The sequence below is a fragment of the Crocodylus siamensis genome, chromosome 8 (assembly GCF_052110815.1).
Source record: "Crocodylus siamensis isolate JL-2025a chromosome 8, ASM5211081v1, whole genome shotgun sequence".
Taxonomy (NCBI): domain Eukaryota; kingdom Metazoa; phylum Chordata; order Crocodylia; family Crocodylidae; genus Crocodylus; species Crocodylus siamensis.
This window is the reverse complement of record NC_143402.1, coordinates 57,981,240-58,004,260: the sequence shown is the minus strand read 5'-3', so window position 1 is coordinate 58,004,260 and position 23,021 is coordinate 57,981,240. Positions and strand designations below refer to the sequence as shown.

At 59.6% G+C, this 23,021-nt stretch overlaps 2 protein-coding genes across 11 annotated transcripts; both read left to right on the top strand.

Annotated features, from left to right (window-relative positions):
* The first annotated feature begins 2,649 nt into the window (after positions 1 to 2,649).
* ICAM4 (intercellular adhesion molecule 4 (Landsteiner-Wiener blood group)) lies at positions 2,650 to 9,285 on the top strand. Of its 4 annotated transcripts, none has more exons than XM_090060463.1 (5): positions 2,650 to 2,735; positions 4,313 to 4,585; positions 5,418 to 5,735; positions 7,078 to 7,401; positions 8,362 to 9,285. In XM_090060463.1, the coding sequence occupies exons 1-5, from the start codon at positions 2,675 to 2,677 to the stop codon at positions 8,508 to 8,510; spliced, it is 1,125 nt and encodes a 374-aa protein (XP_089916589.1). In that variant the 5' UTR covers positions 2,650 to 2,674; the 3' UTR covers positions 8,511 to 9,285. The 4 variants fall into 4 exon arrangements, with proteins under 4 accessions (XP_089916589.1, XP_089916592.1, XP_089916590.1 ...); XM_090060464.1 differs by lacking the exon at positions 2,650 to 2,735 and adding an exon at positions 3,700 to 4,049; XM_090060462.1 differs by lacking the exon at positions 2,650 to 2,735 and having other exon boundaries at positions 3,701 to 4,585; positions 8,362 to 9,284.
* Positions 9,286 to 11,242: 1,957 nt separating this feature from the next.
* Positions 11,243 to 21,715, top strand: ICAM5 (intercellular adhesion molecule 5). Of its 7 annotated transcripts, none has more exons than XM_090060458.1 (11): positions 11,243 to 11,440; positions 11,800 to 11,858; positions 12,435 to 12,713; positions 13,055 to 13,369; positions 14,076 to 14,354; positions 14,440 to 14,709; positions 15,145 to 15,387; positions 15,777 to 16,019; positions 16,567 to 16,809; positions 17,626 to 17,889; positions 18,799 to 21,715. In XM_090060458.1, the coding sequence occupies exons 2-11, from the start codon at positions 11,807 to 11,809 to the stop codon at positions 19,014 to 19,016; spliced, it is 2,406 nt and encodes an 801-aa protein (XP_089916584.1). In that variant the 5' UTR covers positions 11,243 to 11,440; positions 11,800 to 11,806; the 3' UTR covers positions 19,017 to 21,715. The 7 variants fall into 7 exon arrangements, 5 of the variants coding, with proteins under 5 accessions (XP_089916584.1, XP_089916587.1, XP_089916585.1 ...); XM_090060461.1 differs by lacking the exon at positions 11,243 to 11,440 and adding an exon at positions 16,146 to 16,388 and having other exon boundaries at positions 11,648 to 11,858; XM_090060459.1 differs by lacking the exon at positions 11,243 to 11,440 and having other exon boundaries at positions 11,649 to 11,858; positions 18,799 to 18,909; positions 21,354 to 21,715.
* Positions 21,716 to 23,021: the final 1,306 nt, after the last annotated feature.

Sequence of the window (23,021 nt, the reverse complement as noted above, 5' to 3'; positions counted from 1 at the left end):
AAGACACTGGTAGCTTTAAGTGTTCAATGCATGGCTTTGATTCCTCCCCTACACCATGCCCCAAGCCTCACATGTGGTCTCTCTCTTTGTTATCAAGTATTTGTACACTCAGCCCCCTTAGATCCCCTGGTCCCTTATGTAGTCTCACTCTGAGCTCTTGGATCCCTGGCCCTACACGCAGCCCCTCCTCTGCGCTCTCAGACCATCTAGTCCAGCTTAGCCCACTCAGGTTTGCAGACCCTCTGATCTGGGTTTCGGCCTTTTCCTCAGCTGCTGGACACCTGATGGGGTCCCAGCCTGACGGCTCCTGAATGAACAGTTCTCTAAATAGGCCTTGCACTTCAGGGCTCAAGGCTAAACTCTATCAGTGTACCTTAAAGAAACAAGAAGCATCTCAGACCAGTAGGGGTTTAACATAAACAAAGGCCACTTGGCTGTAAAACCTAATCTTTCTTAGCCCAGGGGACTTGCCTTTGTTCCCAGGCCTGCAGAGCTGTTTAGAGAAATCTAGGTCCCTTCTGGGGCCCAGCTGCTTTGCAGCAGGAGCACCTCACTTTGTGATGGTCAGGGAGAGAAAGACTAACTGACCCATGCAGGATCTGGGCTTAGCGTAAGCCTGAGCCCTCTTCTGGTCAGGTGAGTGCCTCATTACCTCCCCCTGCCACTAGCAAGCAGCCTAAGAGCAAGCACATACCAGTCCCCTGCTACAATAGGTCTGATGTAATCCCTAGGGCAGAAGGTTTCTTTGCAGCCAGGGATTCAGGGAATCCTTCTGGGGGGATCTGTAGGTCTTCTGAGGTTTTCGTAGATTTCATAGACATTCGGGCTGGAAGGGACCTTGGAAGATCATCGAGTCCAGCCCCCCCCGCCCAAAGGGCAGGAAGTCAGCTGGGGTCATAGGATCCCAGCCAGATAAGCATCCAATTTGCTCTTGAAGGTGTTCAGTGTAGGTGCTTGAACCACCTCTGCTGGCAGACTGTTCCAGGCCTTGGGGGCTCGGACAGTAAAGAAATTCTTCCGTATGTCCAGCCTGAAACGGTCTCGCAGTAGTTTATGACTAATGAGGAGGAGATCCAACAGGCTTCATCTCTGCCTGGGTTGTTATAGGTGAATTTGCACCTCGTTTCCCACCTTGGGTGCCTTGACTATAGGATACTTCTGATGTACCTCAGCTATGGCATACCCCACACCAGTCTCATGTATTCAGTGTCTCTGTCTTAGGTATTCCAGTCTCTTGCCCCTTACAGGTTTTACCTTGAAATGTAAACGTAGTTCCCTGCTTTCTTTGGTCACAGCAGCCCAGGCAGTGTGGGGCCATCCCCTGCTACCGTGGGTCTGTTACATAGCTTCAGCCCACATTTGTGATGACTGTGCCAGGTCTTTGTAAATAGACCCATGCCCAGGCAGAATAAGGCATCCTGGGTGCTGCTGCTGTCCTCAAAGCCGGGGCCCTGGAGCCTCTGGGTGGCTGAGATCCTAGAACATAGAGGGGCCGGGACCTACCATTAATACTAATGCGGGAGCAACAATGTCTTTGCAGAAGGGCCGAGCCCCCACTGACACTACAGAACCATGGAGCAGGAGGGTACAAGTGTCATGGACACAGTGATCCAGGGTAGTAATGGGCACCTCAGTCTCTTCCTGCTTGGGAGGAGATCTCAGGGCAGCAGCCTGGCACCCTGGTATGGGCTGAAGGGTTCAGGGACCTCGGCTTGTGTGTGAATATGAATTAATGTTACTGCTGGTTTTAAGGTTTGGGGGAGGAACTCCCAAATAAACAAGCTTTAACCAATGGCTTGAAGTCCAATTGCAGGGCCCAGCACCCAGAAACTTGCCGGGCCTAGAGTGCTGCTGAGCCCAAGGAGCCAGGCAGTGGGACGGAGATGGAGCTGGGCAGCTGGGAGGGGTGGCAGCACCCCTTCGTGGCTCCCTGTGGGGACTGCGCTGCCAGCTCCACCCCAGAAACAGCTACATCTGGGTAGTGGGAGGTGGAATGAGGCAGGCGCTTTCTTTGCACAACTGCCCCTGGGAGCTGTTAGCTTATCACAACCCCCAGATGGGCCCTATCCACCCCCATCCCCACCCTCCAGGACTGTGCAAAACAGTGTCTTGCCTACCCTGTGCCCTTCAGCCATGACAGCCAACAGCCTCTGTGGTAGGACTCTTGGGTTCTCTCCCTGCTCTGGAAGGAGAGAGCAGGAGCGGGGCAGTGTGGGACCAGGACAACTGGGTCCTCTCCAGTGATGGGAGGGAAGGGGGAGCTGAGAGTAGGAAATCCAGATGCCAGGTTTCTCTCCAAGTGGGGCCTATGGGGCAAGAGCAGGCACAGGCTGGGAGCCTGGGCACCTGGGTTCTCTTCAGCTTGGAGTAGGGGGGCAGGGGAGCAGGGGTGCAAGCTGAGGGGAAGCTGGAAGCCCAGATTCCTGGTTCTCTTCAGCTCGGTGAGGGTAGTGGAGGGGATGCAGTAGGGGTGGGGGGCTAGAGCTAGGACACCTAGGATCTCTTCCTACTCTGGGAGGTGAATGGGGTCTGGTGAGGTAAGGGGGGGAGGGTGGACTGGGGGACAGGACGCCTGGGTTCCTTCCTTGGCTGTGGGAAAGGACATGAAGGAGAGATGCCTGCTGATGCCAGGCATCCAGCCCAAGTTACCAGCCACCCTCTCCCTGCAGTCACGATGCCTTGGTACTGCTCCCGGCTCCTGCTCTTGTCCTTGCCCCTGCTCCTGGCCCTCTCAGGTAAGCACCCCTCCCTCCATGAGGTGGTAGTGACTGGCTCTGGGGCTGGAAGCCAGGACATATGGGTGCCATTCCTATCTTGGAGTTGGGGTTGCAGAGTTTGAAGGCTTAAAGAGCAAGGGGCTGGGACCACGGGTTCTTGGCTTCCCCCCAGCTCTGAGAGAAGCGAGGGGTCCGAGCAGGGAGGAGCTGGGAAACTGGACGCCTGGGTTCTCTCCCCGGCCCCGAGAGGGGAGAAGAAGTCTGGGCATGAGCTGTGCACTGACTGCCAGGCTGGCAGGGGCCCCTGGGGGCTGCTACAGAGAAGCCCGTCGGGGAAGGGTGGAGGCAAGATCCGGGGCGCGGCGGGGCTCGGAGCCTGGCTCCGTCCTGCGGCTGCCTGCCCCGGCTCTCAGGCCCGGGCCCGGGCAGGGTGCCCGCGGGCTGGGAGGAACCTCCACGGGCAGCCGCTGGCTCCCAGCCCGTGCCCGCGGGGGCGGGGCGGGGGCGCTCGGCCTGTGCCCCGCGTCCCACGGCGGGTCCCGGCGGCTGTGCTGGGGGGGGCGGACGTGCCCGGCCGCGCTGGGAGGCCGCCCCGACGGGCCCCGTGGCCACCCGGGAGCCCGCGCCCCCGCACTCGGCCGCGTCCGGCGTTTACACGGGGTTGGGGCCGGGCTCCGACGTCACCCGCAGGAGTGCGGGAGTCTGGAGAGGGGCTGGGCCGGGCTCCAGCCTCCCTCCCCCGGGAGCTTTCCGGGAAGCGGGGCGGACTCGGCTGGACTTCCTGGCGGGCATTTCCAACGTCCCCGCGGGGATTCCCCGTGGGGTCAAGACTGAGTCAGGCAGTGCCTGCCTCTGGCCCGCGGGGTGGGCGGGGAGCAGGGGGCCCCGCTGGTGTCGGCCCCTCCCGTGCAGGGCGCTGTCACCAGGAGCCTCCAGTCCACCAAGAAGGCTGGATCCCAGGGTTTGGCCTGTTAAGTGCTTTGCTGGGGGTTGGGAGTGGCAAAGGCAGGATCCGGGCCAGGTCCCACACCGGGCGTGGCCCAAGCTGCAACCAAGGGACAGCAGAAGGGAGCTGGGGGTTGGGGCCTCAGTCCCAAAGCCCTCCCTGGAAACAGCCCTGGAACGTGCCACTAGCTGCAGGCCTCCTTCCCCGCTCTCCAGCACCCAGCAGCATAGGCCCCTCACAGCCCCTTCCCGAGCTTGGCCAGGGTCTGACAATAGGGGCTGCACTGCCTCAGCCTGCAGCTGCCAAGGGGTGGCTTTTTGGCAGCCTGGAACGTGGCCCTGGGCCCTGCATGGACATGAAGGGCATCCTAGCAGCTGCACGAGTGTGTGAGGAGATTGCAGGCTAAACTGACAAAGCAGTTTCGGGGCTGGGGGAGCAAAGGAGGGGGAACTGCTGGGCTGAGCCATGCAAGGACTTACCCAAGGTCACTGGAAGCCCATGGCAGAGCTGGAAACCCCACACAGAGCCTGGGATCCTCCTCCAGCCTCCTCAGAGCCTGCCCTTGCTCAGTCTGGCCCCATTGCCCTGGGCACAGTACGGCGACTGTGGCAGGTAGAGCTGTTGCCTGACGGGTGCATGTGTGTTGCAGTTGCAGGAGCCCAGGTGGAGGTGAGGATATCGCCCAGCAACCCGTTGGTTGAGTACGGCAGGGCCTTGAGGCTGAATTGCTCGTCAACATGCTCAAACTCTGGTGCCCGGCTAGGCCTGGAGACCGCACTGACAAAGCACCTAGTGGAGACAGGACCTGGCTGGGTGGCTGCGGAGTTGGTCAACGTCAGCGAGTCGCAATCCGTGGTCCAGTGCTGGATGGCCTGCCATGGCACTGACAAAACAATAGTGTCTGCCGATATCATAACATACCGTAAGTGCCCCTGTGCGGCCCGGTCACTAGCTCTGGGGTCCGACCAGTGCCAAGAAGCGGGCAGCTCAGAGGAGGAAGTAGAAGAACTAGAGGAGGTCCAGAGAAGGGCAGCAAGGATGCTTAGCGGTATAGGGGGGCCTTCATCTGAGGCGAGACTAAAGACTAGCCCTATCCAGTTTACAAAAGAGGTGCTGGGGCGGAGGGGGTGGGGTGAGAAGGGTTTACCAAATACTGTATGACGAAGAGAAAGTGGGTCGGGATTCAGTATCGAGAGAGAGTCAGTGGAAGAGCGAGGGGGTCACAAAATGAAACCAGCAGCCAGTCTAAAACTGACAACAGGAAGTTCTTTTTCACACTGCCTATCAGTCAAGTCATCATCAGCGGTGACAACAATGACCAGTAACAGTGGAAGCTGAGAATTCAGCCGATTCACAAGGGATTGGACACGTTCTTGGAGCAAAGTGACATGAATAGATATTGAGCACAGGAGTGAGGGGCACGGCCTTTGAATCGAAATGTCCTGGACCTTAAATGCTGGAGGCTGCCAGTGGGAGAGGAAGGGGGAAAATCCCTGGTCACACCCAGTTCACTCTCCCTCTCCACATTGGCTATCTGCCACCATGTAACACAGGAGACTGGGGAACTTGGACTTTGGGTCTGACGCAGGTCATAGCAGGTCTTATGTAGGAAAGCAGGGACTGGGGTGTGGGGAGGGTCTGGCCCAGACCTGGGCCAGGGGTCCGGCTGAGTGAGGGGTTCTGGCTGTGACTCATTGAGCTGCTTAGGTGCCATTAGCTGTTGGGTATCAGCCTGCTTCTTCCTTCACCCTCAGGGGTCCCAAAGCAAGTGACACTGGAACTGCCACCCCTGCTACAGAAGGGCATGACCTACCCCGTGACCTGCCAGGTGATCAGTGTGGCACCTGTGAGGAACCTCAGTGTGACCCTGCATCTCGGGGGTCAGGTGCTACACACAAAGAACTTCCAGGATTATACCCCAGCTAATGCTACCGACGTCAAGGCCACATTCAACGTGATTGCAGAGCGCGAGTACCATGGGCAGGACGTCACCTGCCACACGGTGCTGGACCTGCGGCCCCATGGGCCTGTCCTCAAGAATGCCTCCACCCCAGCCAGCCTCAGTGTGTACGGTGAGTTTGCGATTGAGTTGGGTGCTCTACCAGGGGCCCCCGGAGCTCTCTAGCCTGGGGCCTGACACATTGCTCTGCCTTCTCCAGGCTCCGAGCTGGTCCCTGGGCCTGAGCCGCTGTCCCAGGCACCCTCTGCGCGGTGCTGCCTCAACCACAGCCAGGTGCCCCCCATGAGCAGACTGTTGAAAGACAGGATGCAGTGGGTACTGCTGGGGCCTGCCTGGACATGTAAAGGGGCAGGGTCCTCAGAGGGAAAACATGCTGGCCACCCTCTGTCCAGCATCCGTGGGGGCAAGGTCTGAGCATGAGTGGTACCTAGGGTGAGCAGGGGACTATGATGGAGACAGGGCATGGGAAGCCATGCAATTTCGGAGACCTTGGTGCTTTCCCGGGTTAGCTGGAGGGGAGATAGGGAGTCTACATGTGAAACTGAGCAGATGCAGGTGGGGCAGGTGCTGAGTTCAACTTACTTAGGGCCTGTCACTGCCCAGCTGCGCCCCCAGGCCAAGATTTGGGCTGTGCCAGGTACTGTACAACCCCTCCAAATCAAGGACAGGGCCTTGTCATTCTGGGCACTGGCCTTACCACCCTGAGCCAAGACTGGGGCCCTGCCTTGTCCTCTTCCTTGTTCCCCGTATGAACAGCAGGTGACTTGTTCCCAGCAGGCTTCCCTGGACCCCTCCTAACCACAGACCTGTTGGAGATCATGAAGGAAAAAAACATGAGCATCTGGTGCATGAGAAGTAGGGGGCCAGGAAACCCGAACACCTGGGTTCTCTTGGCAGCTCTGGGAGGGGAGTGGGGTTATCTGGTGGGTTAGTGCTGGGGTTGGGCAGTGCCCGGATGTCTGGGCTCTACATGCCTTTTGGAGTGCTGCAGCCCAGTATGTGTGCCCCACCCCACCTCCACTGCAGGTAGGCCAACACTGGGCTTTGTCCTGTCAAAGACTGTGTCACAGGCAAGATGCAGGCCCAGGAAACCTGAGTGGTGTTGTATGGGAACTCCATATGGATTGACCAACATGCAAGGACCCCAGTGCTATGGGTGATGTGGAGACTTCGCTCGCCAAGCGCTACCTGGACATGAGGCTGGGCTGACTGGCTGTGGAGCTCCTCAACATCACTGAGTGACACTTTGTGCCCCCATGCATCTTCCACTGCTTCGGGCAGCTGGAGAAGTCAGCAGCCCCCATAATCCCATACCATATGTGCCACATATGGGTGGGTGGGAGGTTTTGGGGGGGCCTGTGCTCTGTGCTGCCTCTAGGAGGGAGCGGGGTGAGGAGCCTCTGGGGTGCAAAGAGTGCCCCTGTCTCAGCCTCACTCCCCCTGTCTGCCTGCAGAGACCGCAGGTCGAGTGGTGCTAGTGATGACCCCAGAGATGCAGCAGGGCAGGACCTACCCCGTGAGTTGCCGGGTGGTCACTGTGGGGCTTCTGCAGAACCTCACTGTGATGCTGTACCGTGGGCACCAGATCCTGCATACAAAGACCTTCAGTGATGACCTGGGGGCTAGGCCCCATGACAAGCTCATGACCTTCAACATGACTGCGCGGCTCTACGACCAGGGCCAGAACATCAGGTGCCATGCAGTACTGGACCTGGACCTGCATGGGTACAGGCTGGTGGTTGAGGAGATCAGCCCTTCAACCAGTGTTAGAGTTTATGGTGAGCTCCCACACCCATGCCCTGGTCCCCTAGTTTCCTGCCTAAGCCCCCACACCCCGGGTTTCCCCACTGCCGCCAGTCCCCAGCTTCTCCCTCTGCCCCAGCTGCTCCCTGACGAAAGCAGGAGACTTCCCCCTCGCCCCAGGCAGCAGAGTCATGTGCTAGGGCAGCACAACATATGGGGTGGGCGGGGGTGGGGGGGCAGAATTTCCTATGGGTCCAGATCCCATTCCCTCTTAGGAGTGGGTAGGAAAGGGTGTGTGGGATTTAATCCTTCGTGTTTCCCCTTGCAGCCAGGGGCAGTACTATGCCCCCCTGCTGGAAGCCAGCAGCTCCCCTGGCTCTGAGCAAAATGATGTCTATGTTACATGTTGAGAAGGTCCAAAGGAAGGCCACTCGCATGATCCTGGGACAGCAGGACAGACCCTATGAGGAGAGGCTATGGGACCTTAACCTGTTCAGCCTTCACAAGAGAAGGCTGAGGGGGGACCTGGTGGCCATCTGTAAACTTACTGGGGGGGACTAGTGGGGAATGGGAGAGACCTTGATCCCACAAGCACCTCCTGGAGTAACAAGGAATAATGGCCATAAGTTGTTAGAGGGTAGGTTCAAACTAGACATTAGAAGGCAGTACTTCACAGTCAGGGCGTCTAGGATCTGGAACCAACTTCCAAGGGAAGTGGTGCTGGCTCCTACCTTGGGGGTCTTTAAGAGGAGGCTTGACGATTACCTAGCTGGGCTCATTTGAGCCCAGTTTTCTCTCCTACCCAGGGCAGGGGGTCGGACTAGAAGATCTGCAAGGTCCTTTCCGACCCTGTATCTATGAATCTATGCTAGGGCAGCAAGACACAACTTGAGGGAAAGGGGAGCGCGGGAATCCTGTAGGTCCAGATCCTGTTCCCTCTTAGGAGTGGGTCAAGGAAGGGGCACGGGGTTTAACCCTTTGTGTCTCCCTTGCAGCCAGCAGCCAGGCGCAGATCGTCGCGCTCAGCAGCATTGTGGCCTTAGTGACACTGCTGTTGGTCACTGCGGCTAGGGTGCTGGGGTGGCGGCTCCAGGCCCAGCGGAGAGAAGAGTGGAAGCCTAGGAGCCTGACACCGAGAGAGTGAGGACAGAAGCCTCAGGCTGCTGGGTGGGGAGTGGGGAGTGGAGCCCAGAGGAGACATTGGCGCAGGATAGGACAGAAGCTCTGTTTGTGGGGTTAGCAAGGCCTCATTTAGCAGTGAGCAATAGAGATTAAAGTTCTTAAGTATGTGAAGGCTAGATCGTGTGTGTTCCCTGATGTGGGCATGTGTGTCTTGTGGCATATGTGTGCGCACCCTGGCATGTGTGCCCTGATGTGTCTGTGTTCCTTGCATGTGTGTTCCCTGGCAAGCATCTGTGTGTGTGCATGTGGTAGGCATGTGTGTTTTGGCATGCAAGCATGTGTGTGTGCTCGCGCCCTGGCATGCATGTGTATGCACCCTATCATGCAAGCATGTTGTGTATGTGCTCCCTAACATGCAAGCATCTGTGTGCACACACGTGTTTCCCAACATGTGTGTGCATGCATGTGTGCATGTGCTCTGACATGACTCCACCACCTTGCTCCCAGGTCTGGTGCATGCAAGGTGGCCATGCCAGGAAGGTACCAGAGTGATGCAGGCTCCCCCTGCTCACAGTTTTCATGTCTAGTCCACAGCTCCAAGCAGGACACCTGGGCCATGCCACCCTAACAACTGGGGGCACCTACACCCATTGAGGACATCGTGGCAGCTCTGAGGTTGCCCTGGGCTGGAGGCCTCCAAGTGCCATACGGAGGCTTAACAGTATCACCGGCCCTAGGCACTGCCAGTAGCAGCTGCAGGGCCAGGGCCTGGCCACGAGATGGTGCCAGGGGCCTGTGCAAGGAACCAGCGCTTGTTAGTAGTGATTCACCGGCTGCAAGGAGTTCAGCTGCCCCAGGCTGAATGAAGGGGGGCTGGGCCCAGCCTTAACCCACACTTCTCCCTACCCCCACCTGCCTGTGGCCAAGGGCTAGGTTTGCAGGGAGATCATTACCTGCTAATAACACCTTGGCATCCTGCTCCCCTCCTCACCCAGCAGCACAGGCACCAGGCACTGGTGCAAGCCCTGGAACTGCAGAATGGTTTACTATGCCTTCTTGCAAGCGCCTGTGCCATGATCATACACTCATGCAAGCACCAGGGCTGTACATTACACACTCCTGCAAACACCAGGACTGAGCACTCAGGGGAGCCCTGGGACTACATGCTTGTGCAAGCCCTGAGACCATGCACTAATGCAAGCACTGGGACTGCACGATGCACCCATGCAAGTACCAGGATGATGTGCTGCACATTCATGGAAAGGCTATGACCGTGAATGTGACTTCAGGGCTGTGAGCATAAGACCTTGGTACCTGCACCAGCTCTGCTGCTGCCTGAGTGGGGACCTTGGGTGCTTCTTCCCTTTCCCTTCACCCACCAACTGCAAAGCTCCTGGGGGTAGGGCCTGAGTCCAGCCCATGGATCCCATTGTCTGCAGGGGGCAGACCCTAGGCAGTAGCTGGTCTGGTGCAGAGCAGGGCCTACAGCCTTCTGCCCTGTGCCAGGACCCCCACCCTCGGTCACCTGCCATCTCAATTTCCTCCCTCCCAGGCACCTTCTGGGAAGCAGGTGATACCTCCTCCACCCCGGGTTGCTGTGGCCTTTCATACCCCTGTTGCAACAGCCCAGGCAGGGCAGCCCACACTGCTGGGGAGGGAACAAGCAGCCAAGGCATCTTTAGCTGGTTGCAAGCTCCCTAGAAGCCTGGCTTTCTGCCAAAGGCAACAGGAGAGGCTGGGCCCAGCTCAGGAACCTTGTTCCCCACACCCTAGAGCTGCATGGGCCAGCGAGGGGAGGGGAAAAGGAGCCAGAGGGGCCATGTTTTGGGCTGTGTGGGGCACAACGTACTGGGTGCCTGGGCTGGGGTGGTCTGGGCTGCTTTTTATATAGGAAACGCATCACAGAGAGAAACAGTGGCTTGACTTCAACAGCTGTTTCTAAAGGAGGGAATGAACCCCGCCCCTCTGGAGAGCTCTGACCCCCATGCAGCAGCAGAAGGAGGAGGAGGAAGCTAGGCACAAAGCCTCTTTCTTCTTCTTTCTTTTCTAGAGGGGAAATAAAATTCTTTTCCCCACAGCATCCCTCCACCCTGCCCCCCGACTGCCAGCACCTGTGGCCCAGCTGCCTGGGTCATACTGAAAGATGCCGGGCAGTGCCAGCTCCTTCCCTGGCATCTGCTGGTACTGTCCCTCCCTCCCTGGCCTGTCACCAGCCCCTGCTGCGGGAGAGGCCATGCTGGGTGGACAGAACCCCCCCCAGGCCCACATGGACATGCATGCCCATGCTTCTTCCCCTCCCCCTGCAGCCATGGGCGACACATGTTGGCGCAGGAGGACTCATGTGCAGGGCCCTGGGGGGGCGTGTGGGCAGAGGCCCCCGTTGCCAGGCTGCGTGGGCTGCGCCAGCCTGAGCACTGTGATACAGGACTGCTTTCTTTTCATTGTCACGCGTGAGTCATGCACTGCCAGCTCTTGCTGCTGGCAGCTCCCACGCGGGGTTGGGGGTGGGGGGTCTGCCCTGCCTCGGGGGGGAGCCCTGAACTCATGGCACAGGGCTGGAAGGAGCCTTGTGAATGTGAGAGGACCCGACTAGAGGCAGCCATGCACTCAGCAGCCCATGGGCATGAGCGAGCCTTTGCCCACACTGATGGGGACGTATGTGTTGGGAGATGCTGCCACATGCGCACGGGCTGCCAGGACATACACAACACCCCTGCTTCTAGCGCTGAGTGTCTGGCCTGCAAAAGCCAGGGCCCAGCTCCCCCGGTGCCACCTGTAGCCCACCACAGAGCTGCCCCCCCGCTGGCCCCTACCCGAGGAGCTGCCTCCAGGGCTGCAGCTGCCCCGCCCTGGGCTTGAGTGGGGAAGTGCTGGGAGACAGAGTCCTGACTGGAACAAGCTGAACGCCGCTGAGCCGGAGCCATCTGTGCCCACCCACGAGTGGGGAGAGCGGTACGGTGCCCGCCTCCACCCCCACCCCCTCGCTGGCACCTGCCCCAGGCCCAGCCCCGGCCCCCTCCAGGCTGGGGCCCCGCGCTGGGGCAGGGTCCGGGCACGGCGGCCCCGCGGGGGTCCCGGCTCGGGGAGGTGCATGGAGGCAGCCGGGGGGCGGGGGGGCGCTCGGGGCCCTGGGGATGCCTCGCCCGGCCCGGCCCACCTGGGCGGAGCAGGTGCTCGCAGCGGGGGACCCCGGCCCGGGCCCGGCGCCGCGGGTTGGGAGCTGCGCCGCGGGGGCGGGACCCGCGTGGCCCCCCCGGGGCCGGGGCTGGCGCCGCCTCGGAGCGCTCAGCGCTGCTCTCCTCCGTGCACAGCCCGGCCATGAGGCTCCGCGCTCCGCCGCCGCCGCTGCTGCTGCTCCTGGCGCTAGCGGGTAGGAGCCGGCCGGATCGGCGCCCGGGGGGCAGGCACCGGGGAGAGGGTCGGACCGGGCGGGGGGAGGGGGCGAGGCTCCTGCCGGGGCGGGGGGAGGAGTGGTTAGAGCGGGGGGAGGGGGCGCGAGGGCTGCGAGCCCCGACGCCTGGGCTCTCTCCAGCTCTGGGAGGGGAAGGGGCTGGGGGCGCGAGCGGGGCTGGGGGGCTGGGAGCCGCCGGGGTTGTGTCCTCTAGTTTGGGCAGGCGGGAGCTCGGATGCCGGGTTCCTAGGAGGGGAGACAGGTTCGGGGGTGGACGGAAAGAGGGGCTGGGGGTCGGTGAGGTGAGGCGAGGTGAGGTGAGGCAGGCTGGGGGACTGAAGCGCTTGCCAGTCTCCCATGCAAGGGAAACTCCTGTCACAGATTTTCTCATGAGGTTTGTGTGTCACATGCTGCTCTCTGGGGAGGCTGGGGGAGACGTTCCTGGGGTTGGACAGCAGCCCAGGGCATGAAGGGCATTGGCCCGGCCCCACATCTCCCCAGGCAGGGACCCCCTGAGCCTGAGTTGTGGTGTGACAGGGCCGTGGGTGTGCTCAGTTCCAGGGCCCACGTGGGGGGCCTTTGAGGTGGACGTGTGGCCGGTGGAGGCTGTGGTACCATTCGGTGGGACACTCTGGCTGAACTGCAGCACCACATGCCTGGATTCCAGCACCCATGGCAGCCTGGAGACATCCCTTACTAAGGGCCAGAGCCGCCGTGGGACTGGCTGGGTGGCCAGGGAGCTGGTGGGTGTCACAGAGTGGGAGTCTTCCCCCCTGTGCTACTTCAACTGCGGTGGCACCAAGAAGACAACGGCGGCACGGATCTCGCTGTACCGTGAGTGCCAGGCTGCAGAGCTGGGGGATCAGAGGCCCATGAGGAGTGGGGGTTGCCACAGAGAATGCCTCTTTGCAGGGGGGTGAAAACACAGATCCGGGGCAGAGCGGGTCTTGGGGACTGGGCTCCATGCTGCAGCTGCCTGTCATCCTGGGTCTTGGCAGGCTGTGCATGGCTGTGTGGAGTCTCATGGGTGTGTAACTGGGAGGAGCCTTCATGAACAGCCACTGGCTCCCACGCTGTGCCCACCAAGGCAGGGGTGGGCTGGACACCTCAGCCACATGCCGCACTGTAGGAGTTGCTTCCCTCATGCTGCTACTGGAGTCTCTACCCTGTTCCAGGGGTCCCAGAGCAGGTGATGCTGGAACTGCCACCTGTGCTGGAGGAGGGCAAGACCTACCCTGTGACCTGCTGGGTGAGCAATGTGGCACCCATGAGGAACCTCACCGTGACCCTGCATCTTGGGGGCAAAGTGCTGCACACGAACATCCAGGGGGATCCCAGGGTCAGTGCTACCAACATCACAGCCACCTTCAACATGACAGCACAGCATGGGTACCATGGGCAGGATGTTGCCTGCCACACAGAGCTGGACCTGCGGCCTCACGGGCCTCTCCTCAAGAACACCTCTGCCCCCATCAACCTCAGCGTGTACAGTAAGTCTCCTTCCCTGTGAGTTAGAGCCGGGGGGCTGGGAGCCCAGGTGCCTGGGCTCTCTCCAGCTTGGGGAGGGGAGTAGAATCTGCTGCACTGGGGCATAGGCTAAAGCAGCATTTCTCAATCCATGGATCACAACCCAGATTTGGGTCACAAAAATATATGAAAGGGTCATAAACAACCTTTAAAAATGGATTCTCCTTTAAAGGAGAAAAACGTGGGAAATGGTGGCTTTTCCCTTGCATCTGTCAGAGTTCCAGCCTACAAGGGGCTGCTTGGGGCCCCCCATGTGACCTACACACATACACCCCTGCCTCATACACTCTGGGGCTAGGGCCTGGGGCAGAGAGGAAGCAGGTTGGGAGCGAGGGGCACTGAGTCAAGACTGGCCACTGATGCTTACAAATGGGTCCTGGTACAAAAAAGGTTTAGAGCCACTGAGCTAAAGAACCTAGTACAGCAGCTCTCATTTTGCTGCCTGGCTGGTCCTAGCCCAGCCCTGGGCTGAGACATGAGCTCTGCCCTTTGGGGCTTCCCTCTACCAAGACAAACACCAGAGGGTAAACTGAGGCATGGAGAGATGATATGACCTGGCTGTGAGACACCCAGGGGGCAGTGGCAGAGGCCTCCAGCTGCCTGCATCCTAGGCAAGGGGTCTCTCCAGCTTCCTTCATGGCCAGGGCTGGTTCTTTTCACCCCCTGCAGCCTTCCCAGCAGCCCCACAGCTCCGAGCCCCACACCGCGTGGAGGCTGACACAGAGGCAAACATCAGCTGCTGGGCATCTGGTGTCTTTCCGGCTGTGGTGGCCCAGGTCAGCCTGCGCCTTGAGAACCAGAGCCTGGAGGTCTCCATCACTACCTCAGGGGACATGGTAATGGCCGAAGCCACAGTGCGGTTCCTGGAGCCTGGAGAGCAGGAGCTGCACTGTACTGTATCCATGGGGCCTGTCACCAGAGCCACTGAGGGCCATGTGGATGTTTACCGTGAGTAACCAGTACTCTGCCCAAGCCGTGGTGGGGTCAAGTGACACTGCCCCCTTGTGCAGCCTGACTCTGCTCTGCCTCACAGGCTTTCCTGCCCCCATCCTGGAACTCAGTGACCCTGAGCCCCTTGTGGGCACCAATGTCACCGTGACCTGCCGCTCCCCAGCCACCAACCCCCCTGGCGTGTGGCTGCAGTTGCTTGAGGCAGAGCAGATCTTGGCATCTGGGTCACAGCCCCAGCTCCAGCTCATGGTGCACAAGGGGGACCATGGGCGCCAGTTCATGTGTGACGCAAATCTCACTGTGGGCAGTGGGTCCGTGGTGAAGAGAACATCTGCTCAACTCACCGTGCACTGTGAGTCCTCATGTCTGCTCTCTGCTGCCCCAGGTCCCTGGGAGCCCTGACACCTGGGTTCTTTCTCTGCTCAGGGAAAGGAGTTTGGTGCAGGGGTTGAGCGTGGCTGGGACCCTGGACGCCTGGGTTCTCTCAAGCTCTGGGAAGGGAGTGGGGCATGGTGGGGTTAGAGTGGGGGGGGGAGGGCTAGAAATCTGGATGCCTGGGTTTCACATCCAGCTGTACCTCTGGCACTGAGAAGTCACACTCCCTGGTCTGTGGCTTGGTTTGCCATCATCATCCCAGCATTCGCTGACTGCTAGGCCAGATCCAGAAGGGAAATCTCTGGCCAGGGGGGATGGGGAAGGGAGGGGCTGTGTCCCATGTGGGATGTGTCTCTGGGTGTCAGCCTGGACCCACCCACAAGAGATGCCTTCCCTCCCCCATGCCTCTCAGCACCTCCAGAGCTGCCTGAGGCCAGTTGCCCAAGTACCGTGACGTGGGTGGAGGGGACGCAGCACGCCCTTCACTGTGTGGCCACAGGGGTCCCAACACCGGCTGTGGCCTGTTCCAAAGACGGCATGGAGCAGCAGGTGGGCACAGAGCTGCAGGTGACCCATGACCACGCCGGCACCTACATCTGCCATGCCACCAATGCACTGGGCACCCAGAACCGCAGTATCATGGTCCACGTGGAATGTGAGTGGCAGCACCATAGGGACCACATCCAGTGGGGGAGGCCAGGAGAGAGGCTACAGCCAAAGCGTCCAGCCACCCACAGGGGCCTTCATGTGGGGGGATATGGACCCTGGGAGCTCCCCAGACAGAGCTGGGGGCTGGTGGGGAGGGATGGGGAGGGATCCCAGCATCTTCAACCCATAAGTAATGGCAGGAGCATGGAAGCCTCAGGGACCTGTCTCCTCTGGACTTGCTGCAGCTCTCGAGAGAACATGGCAGGTGGAAACATGACCTGAGGTTTCCTGCAGGCTCCAGGAGACATAGATAGTCCCTGCCTGGCCCTCTCCACCTTGCCTGAGACCTCTGGGGAAGTCAGGGCATTGTCCCACATGCTCCCCTTCCCACCACAGACCCGCCACATCTGGATGATGCCGGATGCCCCCCACAGCGCACGTGGCTGGAGGGCCAGCAGCAGCAGCCAGTGTGCATAGCTGATGGCAACCCCAAGCCCAGCATGGTCTGCAGCCTGGATGGCCAGCCATATGACATCGCCCAGGAGCAAGGCACCACGCGGAGCCAGGCTGGCATCTACCAGTGCCATGCCACCAACACCCATGGATCCACTGCCCGCAACGTCACTGTCAGGGTTGAGTGTGAGTGCCAGGGAAGCTGGGTCGGGGGTTTTGCTCGGGGAAGGGGAGGTTGGCCACAGCTATGGCCTTGAGGGGAGTACTACCCCACGGCCTGGCTACAGCAGATCACAGCTCTGCCCCTTCCAAATGGGCCTGAGATGGATGACACCAGCTGCCCGCAGAACTGGACCTGGGTAGAGGAGCTGGAGGAAGCCCTCACCTGCGAGGCCCAGGGCAACCCCACACCCAGCATTAGCTGTAGCTGGGATGGGGAGCACCAAGCCCTTGAGGTGCCACAGCTGATCACAAGGGAGCAGAACAGGACCTACATGTGCATCGCCACCAACCGGCATGGGAATTTCACTCAGGTTGTTTCTGTCCATGTAGAGTGTGAGTGGCAGGCACACACCGTGCCCCCTACCCCTCCTCTCCCCTGCACCAGGCACTGCACAGACTGACCACTGCAACATGGGATGGGGGAGCCCTGAGATCTAAGCACCATGGGGTGGGGGCCCCCGGGGACCTGAGCACCAGGGGATTCCTCAGTTTGTCTCCCCATGCCTTCTAGACAAACCTCACATGGATGAGTTGAGCTGCCCCAGCCACCAGACATGGCTGGAGGGGACAGAGCTGGTGCTGGCCTGCAGAGCTGATGGAGAGCCATCCGCATGGGTCCAGTGCACCCAGAATGGGACCATGCGGACACTGACTGGGTACCACAATGCCTCCAGGAATGACTCTGGCCTCTACTCATGCATGGCCACCAACAGCCATGGCTCAGCACAGAGGGCGGTCACCGTACAGGTGGACTGTGAGTCCTGACACCACAGGCCTTACGCAGGGTGGGGAGGAGGGACATGGTACCTTTGTGAAAGGGGGGCATGGCAGAAGGGCTCTGCAGCCATGGGAGGTTGAGTGAGTTAGAGTAGCGCTGAGGCTGCTCCAGTTTATGCTTTAAGTCTGGCACAAGCCCTGCACTGGCAGCACTGCAGGCTGTGGAGAGATGGCCCTTCTGTGCCTGTACTCCCAGCCTGCCTCACCTGTGTCTCTGCTTGGTCCCAGGCTCCTTGCCCCTCCCTAGAGCTGCTTGAAGCCAGCTCCCAGGTTCTGCAGGCTCTCTTAGGCCCTCTGTGCATGTTCCCAGCAGTGCACTCACCACCAAGGACTGCAAGATGCCTGTCTAGAGCTTCTTGCACTCAGAGCAGCACAGAAATGCCTGTGGAGTGGAGGCAAGGGTAACTGGGAGCGACCAGGATCGTGGCAGCAACAGATGTGGTCTGACCCCCAGTGGCACCAAGCACTGGATACGTGGAGAGAAGAGAGATGGCCCCTGCCCTGGTCCCAGGGCTGAGTGTAGAAGGAAATCCCTGCTCCCAGTCCCACGAGCCCCTTGTCTTCTGCAGCTCTATCTCCCACTGTCTGGGCAGCCCCATACACCAAAGAGGAGGCCAAGGGAAGCGCCCAAGGTTGTAGCAGTGCATCAATGGCAGAACTGGGAGCAGAGCCCACATCTCCTCAGCTTGTCTGGATGCTGAGGGATGGGGAGGGATGGCACCCTGGGGGCTGGGTCTAAATGGAGCATGGACCAGGGTCTGAGCTACCTACAACTGCCACCCTCTCTTCCCAGACAGTCCCGTGGTCTTGGCCCTTGATGTCCAGCCATCCCCTACTGTCCCACAGGGCTCTGACTTCAGCATCCACTGCAGCGCTGAGGGCTCTCCAGTGCCCACTTACAGCTGGGTGCTGCCTGTGGCCCCTAACCTCAACTACTCAGCTGACAACAGCACCGTGATGATATTGGGTGCTGGAACTCACAACTCTGGGTCTTATGTCTGCACAGTTGCCAACCCCTACGGTTCGCACATTCGGAACATCACCATCCAGGTGGCAAGTAAGGATGTGGAAAGGGGCTGGGGGCACAGGGGAGATTGGGGGTCCTTTCCCTTTTCCCTCAGGAAAAGTTTCTTTGCTGTCAGAGGAGGGAGGTCGTGGAAGAGACCCTCAGGGAAGCTGTGGCCTCTCCATCACTGGAGGGGTTCAAGACAAGGGTGGAGAGCCCTGGTGGGGGATGATCTAGGTTCAGCCATGCCTGTGCTCTGCTGTGGGGATTTCTCAGGTATCTGGGCTTTGCTGGCTTGCTCCCCACTCCCCCCTTTTCTGCTACATGTGTCAGCGGGGTTTTAAGCCTTCCCCAGAGACACTGGGTGTTGGTTGCAGCCCAGGCTGGGGATGGGAACTGGGCTGTGCCAATGCTCCTGCTCCAACTCAACCCCAGAGGTTCCTGGCTGGAGGGCATTGCCCTCCACTCAGGGTCAGACCAACACTGGCTTGGGGTCAGGAAGGAATTTCCCCCCCCAATCCGATAGAAACAGACTGGGAGGGTTTTGCCTTGCTCTGTAGCAGGGGCACGGTCTCTGCCTGGGATCTTTTGAGCATCTATTAACCTTGTATAGAAGCAGGACATTTGTAGCTGCAGTTCTCCAGCTTTCCATGCAGCAGGCTCAGGTGTGATGCCAGGTGCTGTGTCAGGGCTGACAGTACTTTTATGTAGAGGTTGGATGATGGATGCATCTGAGATGGTTTGGACATGGCTAATTCTGTCTCAGGGAGGGGGTTGGACTAGATGTAACCCCATAGGTCCCTTCCAGCCTGTATGTCTCTATGTTTCTGCTCTCTCCTCAAATACTGGAGCCACTTGCAGCCAGGGCAGTGCTGTGCAGGAGTTGTGAGCCTTTCTCTACTACTGCCCCACTCATTAACCTTTGTCATGTCCTCTTGTCTCCCTTCCCAACTCTGGCAGGAAGCTGGCAGTACAGCCTGACAGTGGCGGCAGTTGTGGTTGTTGTGGTGCTGGCTCTGGCTGGAACAGGCGGCTTCATTTACTACCTCAAGACCACTGCCTGCAAGAAGGGTGAGTACAACGTCCGTGATGCAGAGAACTCCTCTGAAGCCACCTGCCTGCACCGCGAGCCGCCGGCTGATGGGGAGGTCTACGGCATCCAGCTCACCCAGACCTGAGTGGGCCAGGAGCCAGCCTGACCCCTCCTACCCTGCCCTGTCCTGGCCAGCAGCCCCCAGCCCTCCAAGACCCTTGGATCCCTGCCAGGCTCCTGCTCTGCAGCTTGTGGCCCTCCACAGGGGCTAGGCACTGTTGGCTCTGCGCTGCTTCTGCCATTTCTCTCCTGCTCTCTCCAACTTTGGGAGGGGACTTTTGGCCTCAGCGATATCTGACAAGATGCCAGGAGATGCCTGCCTTCACAGGATATGCCAGGAAGTTGCGTCGAGTTCCCCGGGGTGGAGCTGGCAGCCCTCACTCCACCACCCACAGCACTGAGGTGCAATGAGTCAGGTCTCCACTGCATCCCTGGCAGGTCCCTTGCGCCCTCCTCCCCCAGTGCCCAGAGCAACTTTTACCTCCTCAAGTCCTGAAAACTCATGCCAGGAGGGCACCTTCCCTGCAGTGCTGGTCACTGCTCATGCCTGGTCCCAACCTGGGACCAGGGACCCCCAGTTCCCCCAGACAGTCTCCTCAGAGGTCTCCCTGAGCAGAAAAGCTGCAGATTCTCCATCAATGGAGTGGTTCAAGGAGAGGCTGGATAGCCCTGTTTGGGCAGGATCTAGGTGCAGTGATGCCGGTGCTCTGCTGTGGAAATTTCCAAGGCATCAGGGCTTTGCTGGTTGCCTTCTGCCCTTTTTCTGCTACCTGTATCAGGGTTTTTAAGCCTCCCCCAAAGGCGCTGGCTGTTGGCTGTAGCCCAGGCTGGGGGTGGCGACTGGGCGGTGCCAATTCTGGGACCAAAGTCTGAAGTTCCTGGCTAGAAGGTCTTGCCCCTCTGCTCAGGTCAGACCAACACCAGATTTGGGGTCAGGAAGGATTTTAACCCATGGTCAGATCGGTATGGGCTCAGGGATGGGGGAGGAGGACGTTGCCTTTCTCTGCAGCAGGGCCATGGACTCTGCCTGACATCTTTTGAATGTATATGAATCCTCTTTACAGCAGGATTTTGGTGGCAACAGCAACCCAGCTGTCCCTGGGGCAATGTCTGGTGCTGTGTCAGGGGTGACTGTTGTGTTGCTCAGAGGTCAGACAGTGGGTTTGTCTGGGATGGTTTGGATAGGGCTGCTCCTGCCTCAGGTTGGGGTTTGGACTCAGTGTGCCCTCTGGAGTTCCCTGCCAGCACCACTTCTCCACGACTGTATGAATGCTGTGAACACAGCTCCAGCCCAGGGCTGAGCAGAGCTGCTGCATTACTGACGACACTTGAGGGGCAAGAAGATTCTCCCTGAGCTGGCTGGGGGTGGGGGACGGGCCGCATGCGTTATTTGCTGCCCGCCTGGTCTCTAGCAGCTGCCGCCTTCCATGTGGCGGGGATGTCTCAGGGATGCGCCTGCAGCGATGTGGGGAGCAGAGAAACACCCCCCACCATGGCCTCAGCTTGTGGCTGGCACAACCTCTCCTAGCAGCTGGGACCTGAGTCCTCTGGGGCTAAGGGTGCTCTGGGAGCTGGAGCACTGCCGCCTACCCTGCTGCCTTGGACCAGCCCCCAGCGTGGATCTGCCTGGCACAAGGGTAAGCTCTGACTTCCCTTCAAGGGGGAGCTGTGGGAATGGCCTGGACGCAGCCCCAGACTGGTGCCTTGCCTGCCCAGTGCTACTAGTTCTTGATGCAACTGCCAGAGGCCCCTTTTTTCTCCCACTATTGCACAAACAAAACAGGCAGCACTCAGCCTCCCTCCCCTGCCTTGGGCCCAGGCCCAGCCTGTCCTGGGGCTGGGTTTGAATCTAGTGTCTTCCTAGATGCACTGGGTTCAGTGCCTGGTGTGGGAGGAAGAGGTCAACCTGGAGGTCCTCTGTCCAAACCTGGGACAGCCAAACTGTTGCTTCGCTGCTTTCTTGCACTTGCCATGGGCTGGGAGGGAGAATGCAGGCACCTTGAGGCAGAGGGAGACCAGGTTATTCCTTGGTGTACGCTAGATCAGCCCAGGTGCTGCTGACTTGGCTCTCTGCCTTGGTGCTTCTCTGTGGCCCTGACCTGCTCTGGTCCCCTCCATCCTCTGCCCCTGCTCCATGGGGGAGCTTTCGGGAGGCTGCTCGTGGGGGCATGGGGTGCTCCAATGGGAGGGGGTTCTGGCAGGGGGGTCCATTGATGGGAGGCTTATGGGGTGCTGTGTGTGTGTGTGTGGGGGGGAATCTATGGGCAAAACCCGTGGGGGGGGTCTCCATTGCAGGGGGGTCAAAGCAGGGAGGCTGAGGCTGGTGCTGCATGTAGGTTTGAGGGGACAGGACCGAGCCAGGCGAGGTCCGGGTCCATTAAGGGGCTCAGGTCCATTAAGCAGAGCCCATTTCTCACTGCAGACACTGAAATGGACAGCATCATGCTGTCACCACGCCTTTCCTAGACACAACTCCAGGGAGCAGAGCCCCTGCCAGCCTGGTGAATCTCTCAGCTGGGGGTCTCTGCACTGTCACAGCTCCCAGTGAAGATGTGGGTGTCACCGCTGCTTCCTGCCTGTGGGGCACTTGGAACAGGCCACGAAGGGAACTGTGCAGAGCAGGGACTTGACTGGAAGGATGAACATGAGGACACTGCTGTTCCCCCAGTGCTGGCCACATCTGCAAGAGATGGATTTGGCTGCATTACACAGGTGCTGCATAGACCAGACCCTCAGGCTTGAGTTGGTATTAAAGTAAGCGGCGAACTGGCAAGGTCCATCCCAGCAGCTGTGAGTGTCTGTGAAGCGTCAAGAGCAGCCACATCGTGCGTGGCACTTCGCACATATGTATGAGTTTCCTTGCATGGGTCTGAGTCCTTGGGTCCAATGCAGATTTGTGCTCGTCACAGCTGCAGCGTGCAGGTGGAGGGCAAGTCACCCCATGTGCACAGAGCTGCACATCACAGCATGCGTAGCAACAGCTTCCCACAAGCCAAGCCAGCTCTGTGGGGTAGCTGTGTCTACACTAGGGTTCCTGCCTTCACATTGTGCCCCCTGGCCTGGCAGGAAGCCTTGCTGGTGTCCCTGGGGGCAGGGACAGTGCCCTGCTCAGCCTCTCTTTTTTGGCACTGAGTGGCCCCACTCTTCCCTGGCAGGTTCAGTGCACAGCACACTCAGTCTTTATCTCCCCCCACCCCCAACCCAGCTTCTCCAGGAGTTGCTCCCTTCCTTCCTACCTGGTATCACCCTGAGTGAGCCTCTCGCTGAGCTGCACTGGGATTGTCTCATCCCCCTGCCACCTCTTGACTATTACTTTTGAGTTCCCATGAAGTGCAGGGAGATCCAGATACCAGCCCCATGTGCATGTGGAGCTGCCTTCACTCAGCCCCAGAGCTGACTCTTGCCCCTGCTGCTGGGGCCTATGGACCCTGAAAAGCCCATGTGCATCACATGAGTGAAACCACACATGCCCAGGTCCCTGCCATATACAGACAGCAGCTTTGAACATGCTGCCACAAGGCTTCAACAAGCACCTTCCCCCCACCCTGTGCCAGGTGCTCCTCCAGAGCTTAGGGCACACGCTTAGTGTATGTTAGGTCCTGGGTGGGCAGCTGGTGCCTGGTCTAGGCGTGGTGAGGCATGTGCTCCATGTCCCTGGCTGCCAGGCTCCAGCTGAAAACAGGAATCTGTGCAGAGGAAAAGCTGTGCCCTCTGTTCTGCAGGGTGGAGGGGGAAACCATTCGCCTTGTGCAACTTCCAGGAAAGCTGTTTCAGAGCCTCCAAGTGGTAGAGAGAGCAGCACCATGCTGTGGCCTGGCTCTGAATTGCAGGACATGCCTAGGCTACACCAGGCACATCCAGCCCAGGCCCCTCTGCAGCAGGGCTGGGTCCTGGCTTTGCCCCCCCAGGCAGGGAGCTGGACCAGGTGTGAGCTCCTGTGGTCCCTTCCAGCTGGTATTGGAGCTGTGGCCTCTCACCCCACTCTGGCAATGGTCCCAAGGATGGAGCCTTCCAGCAACAACCAGGAAGTTTTATTGCAAAGTACAATGCTGCTCACAACACAACTTGCTGCCATGAAGCCTCCAGAACA

Bases quoted from the DNA above. Each gene is read 5' to 3' on its own strand.
- ICAM4 (XM_090060462.1), top strand. From the start codon at position 4,129: ATGCAAGGACTTACCCAAGGTCACTGGAAGCCCATGGCAGAGCTGGAA. The intron at 4,586-5,417 runs GTAAGTGCCCCT...CTTCACCCTCAG, and splicing joins TGCCGATATCATAACATACC to GGGTCCCAAAGCAAGTGACA. The intron at 5,736-7,077 runs GTGAGTTTGCGA...GTCTGCCTGCAG, and splicing joins AGCCAGCCTCAGTGTGTACG to AGACCGCAGGTCGAGTGGTG.
- ICAM5 (XM_090060461.1), top strand. From the start codon at position 11,807: ATGAGGCTCCGCGCTCCGCCGCCGCCGCTGCTGCTGCTCCTGGCGCTA. The intron at 16,810-17,625 runs GTGAGTCCTGAC...CTCTCTTCCCAG, and splicing joins GGTCACCGTACAGGTGGACT to ACAGTCCCGTGGTCTTGGCC. The intron at 17,890-18,798 runs GTAAGGATGTGG...CAACTCTGGCAG, and splicing joins CATCACCATCCAGGTGGCAA to GAAGCTGGCAGTACAGCCTG.